General features: G+C 56.0%; 1 protein-coding gene across 1 annotated transcript; it reads right to left on the reverse strand.

The window, feature by feature from the left end:
* LOC117842026 (cytochrome P450 78A9) lies at positions 1–2,050 on the reverse strand. The gene is made up of 2 exons (XM_034722357.2): positions 774–2,050; positions 1–679 (listed from the first exon to the last, which is right to left on the reverse strand). The coding sequence occupies exons 1-2, from the start codon at positions 1,788–1,790 to the stop codon at positions 62–64; spliced, it is 1,635 nt and encodes a 544-aa protein (XP_034578248.1). The 5' UTR covers positions 1,791–2,050; the 3' UTR covers positions 1–61.
* Between the last annotated feature and the right edge of the window lie 6,876 nt (positions 2,051–8,926).

Here is an 8,926-nt window from a genome sequence, read left to right on the forward strand (position 1 = left end):
CCCGCCCCCACCCCACTGACTGACTGATGATGACGACCGTCGTCGCAGCCGTCACACGTCATCATACCGCTTGCCGGGGCCTCGCCGTCACCGCCAGCGGAGCGGCCATCTCGCACGACAGCTTGAGCACTTCCGACAGGTCGACGCCGCGTGCCGGGTCCAGCGATGGCAGCAGCTCGAACTCGTGCAGCAGCGCGGCGAGCCAGAACGCCACGGTGGCCATGGCGAGGCTCTTCCCGGGGCAGCTGCGCCGGCCAGCCCCGAACGGCGCCAGCCTGAGGTCCGAACCCATTATGGAGAACTCGTTTGACCCAACGAACCTCTCTGGCTGGAACTCCGTCGGCTTGGCCCACACGTCGGGGTCATGCGTTATGGCCCACATGTTCACCATGGCGGTGGTGCCGGCGGGGATGAGGTGCCCATCCACGTGCACGTCCGACGTGGCGAGGCGGGCCCACGACAGCAGCGGGCCCGGCGGGTGGAGCCTGAGCACCTCCTTGATCACGGCGTGCAGGTAAACCAGTGACGCCGAGTCGGACTCGGTCACGGCGCGGTCTCGGCCGACCACACAGTCCAGCTCGTCGTGGACACGCGCCTGCACGTCAGGGTGCAGCACCAGCCGGGCTAGAACCCACTCGATCAGCACGGCAACGGTATCAGTTCCACGGAACACCATTTCCTGCAAAAAGGACGTAACGTTCGCGTGTCAGAAACTGAAAACGTGCGAAGATCCCGGAGGAGGTTATGGTCGGATTGCCGGTTCAGTTACGCACCCAGAGGACGGCGATCATGTCCGAGTCGGCGAGCCTGTCGTCGCCTTGCAGCGAGAGGAGGACGTCGGTGAAGTCCACGACGGCGGGTGGGGCGGAGCTGAGGTCGTTCCGGGCGCGGTGCTCGTCGATGATGCCGCCGACGAAGCGGTTCACGCGCGGGACGAGGCGGTCGCACCTAGCCCGGGTGCCCTGCAGGTCGAAGCGCGCGAGCCAGGGGAGGTGGTCGGACCAGTTGAGCTGGCCCAGCAGGTCGTAGCCTTCGTCCACGAGGGCCCTCAGCTCCCGCGTCTCCGGGCTCTCCTTGGCGGGGTCCAGCTCCAGGTCGTACCGCTGGCCGAACACCGACCACATCACGTTGTGCAGGGACCCACGGCGGAGGACGCGGCGGACCTCGACGTCGCCGCCGCGGCCGGCGTCCGACAGGCCCTTGATGGCGCCGACCATCTGGCGCGCGATTACCGCGCGCTGCGCGCCGGAGGCCGCGACCTGCCACGGGGAGAAGAGGTGCGTGGACGCCACGCGGCGGAGCGCGCGCCAGTAGGTGCCGTGGGGCGCGAACCCGATGGCGCGGTGGAACAGGAGCCCGTACGCGGACTCCTTGACGGGCCGGTCCGCGAACGCCGGGCTGTTGAGGATCTCACGGGCCACCTCCGGGTGCGCGGCCACCACCATCCGGGTCTCGCCGAGAGAGAACGCCATCAGCCGTCTGGCGCGCAGGCGGTCCGCCGCCGCCGCGAGCTTGCGGTGCGTGAGCCCCGTCATGAGCCACATGCTCCCGATCACCGGCAGGCCCCTAGGCCCCGGGATGCCCGCCGCGCCACCGGCGCGCCGCGTCCACCGCCACCTCCCCCACGCGGGGCCTCCCGGGAAGCACCAGTGGAGGAGGCAGGTGACGACGCAGGCGGCGGCGCAGACCGCCAGGAAGCCGGCGAGGCGGTACGGCTGGTCCCCACCGCATTTCGCTGCCAGGGACAGGTACAGCAGCCAGCTGCCACAGTCATCGGGGGTCGCCACCATGGCTTCTCTTCTCTCGTGTTCCACTCCCTCAGTCTCTTCGCAGAGGATTGGAACTGGTGCTTGGCTTGAGGGGCAAAGGTAAGGCGAGGGCGCCGTTTTATAGGCGCGGGAAAGGCGGGCAACGGAAGCGAGGGAAGCGGGAAGCTTTACACACTATGGGCTAACCGCTGCAGGTTTTGATCGCGGCATTAACGGCGCGGTTAATGGCCGGGGGCCGAGATATTTGCAGTTGTGGCCGCACGCTCTCCAAGGAAGCCGCCGCGGGGACGCGGGCGCCAGCCGCCGCCGGCACGCGTAACGGAACGGGGAGGCTACGGCTACGGCGCTACGCTACGGCCGGGGCGCGGGGACACGTTACGGCTACGGCGGCGAGGGGGAGGGCAGAGGTGTGCCCCCCCCGCGTGGCGCGGGGGGTGGGGGGGGGGGGGGGGGGGGGGGGGGGGGCGGGGGCGCGGGGGGCGGCGCGGTGTGGGGAGTGGGGGTGTGGTGGGCACGTGATGGCCATGCACACGGCCGGACGCGCCGCGCCGGTGGCGGGTAGCTGGCGCGAGATAGAGTATGCGAGGTGCGGGGGGCGCACGCCGGTCGTGTGACCGCGCGCGGTGGATCGGAGGCCAGGGGGAGGGTTGCAACGCATGCGCAGGGCGCCTCGCACCTCGCGCGGGATCCGGGCGGCGCTACGACTGCGCTAGCCGCTAGCGTCTGCGCCTATCTGGGCTATGATGTCGTTGCTCGCCATCCTCTCGGATCCTCTTCCTGCAAAATTGTGTATCTTTTTCCTGTGGTTTCAAATTCAAGTTTCAGGTGAAACTGTAAACTGTGGAAGCTGTAGACTTCAGTCGATGAAGAATTTGCAGGTGAAACTCCTGCGTCGCACAAGAGCACTCGCTAGAAATTTCGAAATTAAACAATTGCTGGAAACTACACAGCATCGATATTGGATAGGAACAAAAGAACTTCTCCAACTTTGGAGGACAATAGAAAGTTCTACGCATTGGGGCCGAATTTTCGTCCGCGTGCATAGAAGCACCCTTGACACGGATCAGGTGCGTGCTGCCGCCGTGACGTCCTAAGCCTCGACGCATAATCTACTCCCAAACATCTCAAACATGTCGTTGTTAAATATTGGTTCCAATTTATAAACCAAATGGGTTAAACAACCAAGTAGCTTCAGGTGTGCAGTTTCCATCCATGATGGAGGCATGGAGCAAATAATCTCCCTGTCAACTGTCAGGAAGTCACCATGTAAGTAGCTAGTCTCTCAACGCAAAATGCCGAGTGCGTGTAGTATAAAACCCATGTCAAGCGAGCACCTATCGTACTTGCACTCCTCGTCGCTTTCCTGTCCGAGTGGCAAGATTTGCATCCCCTGGTAGAATAACAATTCCCGGTGCTTCTGGAGAGCTTCCTGCACGTCACTTTGTGGCTCAAACATGATCAAAGATGTGTGCATCTCGGTTCCGTTTCGAGATACCCGTCGTCTGAGTTTGTGCTGGAGATGGAGCGCGATCATCGCGTAAGGGTGATGAGTCTCTGAGGTAATCATGTACATTATTCAGGTGCCAAGGACAACACTACTGCTCGCGTTCGGGCGACTGGATGGCGACTTCCAGTGGAGCAGTGATTTATCAGTTCAGGCATCTACTCGGCAGACTGTGTTTTTTCTATTCCTGACATGACATGCAGCATCGAGCAGGCAATGAAGCAAGCATGGTGTGGTGTGGGTCGGAGCTTCGGGCGTCCACAAGCTTTTCCTAGCATTTTACATCACCCAACCAGTGGCAATAATAGGGCGATGATAACTGAACGATATGCCCTGTCCCGTCACAGCCACACAAAACTAAACAGTTCAGGTACAGCTTAGCGCCAGGCTCGTCCTAGATTTTGCCTGAAAAACACACCACTCGGGCCGTCGGACGTCTATGCAGCAACACATCAGGTAGAATTTCCAACAATTTTAACGAGCCCAAGCCATGCGTGAATCAACGGCAAGTCTTTGTTCTTTCCAGTTAGTATATGCTGAAAAGGGGTTGGCGAGGTCGGCCGTTGCGTAGGTGCGTTCATTCGAGTCCCGGCTAGCTCCTGGTCGCTGGGATACTGGAAAAACGGCGGCCGGCCGGCGGCGGCGCGGAAAAGGTTCGGAGGGCGATGTGGGCCATAGTGCCAGCGAGATATCGGCCGTTGGATCCGGCTTTGATGGTTCCAATCGTTCACTAAAACGTCGAGATCAAGTGCTACTACCACAACTGGTACTCAGTCCCGAGACTTAAGTACCGATTGCATTTTGACCCGGTACTAATGTGACTGAGAGCCTTTAGTACCGGGTGGAGGTTTTACCCGGTACTAATGTGCAACCTTTAGTACCGGGTGAAGCCTCCACCCGGTTCTAATTTGGACTTCACTGGATTGAAGTCCACCGCACGCGTCCACTCCTCATCGTCTTATCCGTACGCCTCCCTCTCTCGAACGGCCTTCCTCTCTCCCTTCTCCCTCACGGCAGCTTTGCTTCTCTTCCTCCCATTCTTCCAGGCACGCCCCAACCCCTCCCCTCACGGATGCCCCTCCCCTCCGCGCGCCCCTCACTGCGACGCCGGTGAGGAGGAGCGGTGGGGCGAGGTGAGGCGACAACACGGCGGTGGAGGAGCACAGAGGCGGAGTGGCAGGCGACAGCGCGTGGAGCAGTAGCAGGTGATGGCGCGTGGAGCAGCGGGATCTGCAGGCCGACGCGGTGGGAGAGTGTGGAGGTGCGGTGGGGGCAGCGGGATCTAAGGGGTGGCGGCGCGGCAGGACGAGGTGCGTCGCCTCACCTCTTTCTCTTTCTCTCTCTCTGGGCAAGGGTGGCCAGCGGCACGAGGGGGCCAGCGGAGTGCGTCGCGAGGGCGGGCGGCCGGGCGAGGGGGCCGGCAGGGTTCGCGGGGGAAGCAAGGCGAAGGGGATGAGAAGGAAGGGCGGCCAACGGTGATGAGTCAGAAGGACGGCTCTCTCTCTCTTCGGTGCGAGGCTCAGCTGATGTGCGGCCAAGGCTCCGACGGTCAGGCGGACGGCGGCGGGTGCAGCCAAGGCTCCGGTCGGCGGATTTTTTTTAATTTTTTAATACCCCTTCAGTAGCGGTTATTTGACTCAGTACTAAAGGACCCCCTTCAGTACTGAATACTGGTTGCACAACCGGTACTAAAGGGGGTGTTGACGCCAGATTTTGACACGTATGGGATCGGCGTCAAAAAAGGGAAAAGGATTAGCCGATGCGGCAAGTCGAAAAAGGTCACGATTGGGAATCGGCCGATTAGTGTTACAGTTGGAGATCGGTCGATTGGCGCTGCAGTATTTTGGCAAACGGAGTTGGAAGAAATCGGCCGATTGAGAGGCTGGAGCAATTGGGCCAATGTGGGCTTAAAGTGAATTGCAAAGAGAAGATAAAAGGGGGATCGGCCCACAGGAGCGCAACAACCAACTCCGATACGAGTTGTACTTGTAAATATTCATTTTCGTTTAAAATTAGAGATAGAATCCTAGTCGGTTAAGAAATCGGTTGTAACAGGCTATAAATAGCCATCTTTAGAGATCTGTAAATAACGTCAAATCAATACAACAATCTACTATTTCCTCGTACTTTACTTTCAAGTCGGCGATTTCGCCAATACTTTTCTTCTTTCACGAGTTTGTACGAGTTGGTAGGGCTGCATCGACATGATCTTCGGCTGATTCTGTAAGTTCTGTTTATCGAGTAATATCTAAGCTTTAACTTCGGGCGCATTGAGCAAGGCAGGCTCAAATTTGAGGTCCCGACAAAGCCAGCAAAGCTGATGAAGATTGATCAGCATTCTTTCCCCACCAACATGGTTGATACAGGAAGAAACGCGCTTCAAACCAAAGTGCAGACATCAGAATCGGCTAAAAAGAGCAGCGCCGTGGACCCCAGGAATCAGGCTGCACCCGAGGACATCAAAGGGAAGAGATCGATGGATGATGAAGGTGAAGGATCGAAAAGACCATGCAGAGCCATCACTTCCCAATTCTTGCTCAACAAGTACCAGCGGCAACAAGAAGGTTCAAGATTTCGCGAAGAGATGATGCATAGACACGAAAATCATTGGCGATGCCCGTTCTTCATCCATTGTTGGGAAAATAACCTCAGGTTGCCATCGGCCGATAATTGCCCAGAATGCAACGGTCCATATCGCAATAGCCGCCCGTTCAGAAGGTCTCGCTCCAGAGATAGAAGGTCAGAGCCAATCAGCAGAAACTGGCGCGAGCAAAAGGATCGGCGCCTTTCAGTGCGTGATCGGCTGGGGGGCAGGAATGACCGATATGATCGGTCAGGAGACAGACGCGAGTGATACGATAAGCCGGGGGGCAGGACCGATCAGCACGACCGACCAGGGGACAGAGTCAGCGCACACGATCGGCTAGAAGAGATGGCCGATGCTCGGGTATCAGATGAAAATTCCTTAGGGCGGGAGCCAGAATGGGAGCGCGCCAGACCGCCGGCCAAACCAGTGAAACCCAGGTGGTGCCTTGATGGATTGACCAAATCCCAAAAACGAAGGATCCAACGTCTGCGCCAATGGGAACAACAGGAGGAAGAGCAACGACAGATGATAGACAAGAAGAACGATAGGTCTTAGGTTTGGCGCCCCAAAAGAAATGACAGGGAAGGCGACGACAACCAGGAATCGGCAACTGATGTCAACATGGTTTTTATCTTGCCGATGGAGTTCATGGCTCCCGCTGACCGATATGACACGTCAGAGATAGAGGAACAGATGGCGCAATTGGCTTTGGAGCCAATGACAGCCACTTTTGAGAAATCCGAAGATGAAAAACGGCAACACCTCAAGGCACTGCTCCTCAAAGGACATGTCAACGGCTGACCTGTCACCAGGCTACTAGTGGATGGAGGCGTTGCAGTCAACATCATGCCGTACGCCATGTTCCGGAAGTTGGGAAAAAGCGATGAGGATCTGACCAAGACAGACATGATGCTCAAGGACTTCGAAGGCAACGTGTCTCCCGCCCGCGGCGCGCTTTGTGTCGACCTCACCGTCGGCAGTAAGACCCTTCCCACCACTTTCTTTATTATTAATGGCAAAGGGTCCTACAATATGTTACTCGGTCGCGACTGGATACACGCAAATTGTTGCGTCCCGTCTACAATGCATCAATGCCTCGTACAATGAGTCGGCGACAACATCAAAATAGTCACCGCCGATTCCGCCTGCAGCGTTGCTGCGGCTGACACGCAACAATGGAGCTGCGAACACGTCAAGTGCATATCCGGGAGGACCTGGGACACCGATTTCCTAAAAGTGTCCGATTTTGACCTACAACCAATCCGAGCAGTCGGCTCTGAAGATTCAGATTAAATGGATCAATCCGTTCGAGAAGACGGGAAGCTGGGGCACGGGTTTACGTCGGCCAATTTATTAGAAATGATAGATTTAGGTGATGGCGCCAAGCCAAGGCCGACGTACATTAGTGCTAACTTGGATCCAGAATATAAATGTAAATTGACAAATTTATTGAAAGAATTTAAAGATTGTTTTGCTTGGGAAAATCATGAGATCCCTGGTCTGGACCGGTCCGTTGTTGAACACCGGTTGCCCATAAAGCTGGGATATCGGCCATATCAGCAACCCGCATGACGGTGCAATCCTAAAATTCTACCCGATATAAAGGCCGAGATTACAAGACTGATTGAAGCAAAATTTATTCGGCAGTGCCATTATGCTAAGTGGATCTCCAATATTGTGCCCGTATACAAGAAAAACGGAAAGCTGCGCGTGTGCATTGAATTCAGGAACCTTAATCAGGCTACGCCGATGGACGGGTATCCGACGCGACAGCTGATGTGCTAATAGATGCCGTCGCAGGTCATAGAATCATTAGTTTTATGGATGGAAACGTCGGGTACAATCAAATATTAATGGCCGAAGAAGACATTTCGAAAACGGCTTTCAGATGCCCAGGCCACCTCGGTTTGTTCGAGTGGGTGGTAATGACCTTTGGGTTGAAGAACGCTGGTGCTACATATCAACGGGCCATGAATTATATATTTCACAAGCTTATCTGCGTACTAGTGGAGATTTACGTCGACGACGTCGTGGTCAAGTCAAAAAGGCACCAGGAACATCTGGCCGATTTGCGGAAAGTGTTGGAATGAACGAGGAGGCATGGGTTGAAAATGAACCCAAACAAGTGTGCTTTCGACGTATCCGCCGGACAGTTTTGGGGGTTTATGGTTCGTGAGCGTGGGATAGAGGTCAACCGGAAAATAATAGCGGCTATCAATAAAGTCGTGGCCCACAGAATAAAACCGAGTTGCAGTCCTTAATCGGCAAAGTCAATTTCATCAGAAGATTCATATCCAACCTGTCCGGGCGCATTCAAGCTTTCACGCCATTACTGAAGTTGAAACCCGACCAAGAGTTCGTGTGGGAAGAAGAACAACGCAAGCCATTGGAAGACATCAAGCAATACCTGGTCTCGCCACCCGTGTTGCTCCCACCACAGGCTGACAAGCCGTTCAAGCTATACTTATCGGCCGATGAGCGAGCTATCGGATCGGTGCTGGTACATGAGTTCGAAGGAAAGGAACGGGTGATATATTATGTTAGCAGAATACTTCTAGACGCTGAAACGAGATACTCCCCGGTAGAGCGACTATGCCTGTGTCTTTACTTCTCATGCACCAAACTCAGACACTACCTGTTATCGGCAGAGTGCGTAGTCGTATGCAAAGATGACGTAGTAAAGTACATGCTATCATTGCCGATTTTGAAAGGGCGAATTGGAAAGTGGATCTTAGCTTTGTCAGAGTTTGATCTAAGATATGAGTCGGCAAAAGCCGTCAAAGGTCAAGTCATGGCCGATTTCATCGCCCAGCACTGCGGACCAGAAGTCGCTGTCGTGGAACCGATTCCGGGGACTCTATATTTTGATGGTTCATCATGTGGGGCCGAATCAGAAATCGGCATCGTTCTCATATCGCCTCGAAGGGCAAGCTATGATTTTTCTTTGCCGATAGAAGCATCAGCTACTAATAACCAGGCGGAATACCGTGCTGTCCTAAAAGGGATCCAATTATTAAGAGAGATCAAGGCCGACGCTGTGGAAAGTTTTTGGGATTCCATGCTCAT

The sequence above is a fragment of the Setaria viridis genome, chromosome 2, assembly GCF_005286985.2.
Source record: "Setaria viridis chromosome 2, Setaria_viridis_v4.0, whole genome shotgun sequence".
Classification (NCBI taxonomy): Eukaryota; Viridiplantae; Streptophyta; class Magnoliopsida; order Poales; family Poaceae; genus Setaria; species Setaria viridis.

What these genes read in the sequence shown, in the direction of transcription:
- LOC117842026 (XM_034722357.2), bottom strand. Translation starts at nt 1,790, where the DNA reads ATGGTGGCGACCCCCGATGACTGTGGCAGCTGGCTGCTGTACCTGTCC. An exon ending in ACATGATCGCCGTCCTCTGG is followed by an intron (nt 680 to 773) that starts GTGCGTAACTGA and finishes TCCTTTTTGCAG; the next exon opens with GAAATGGTGTTCCGTGGAAC.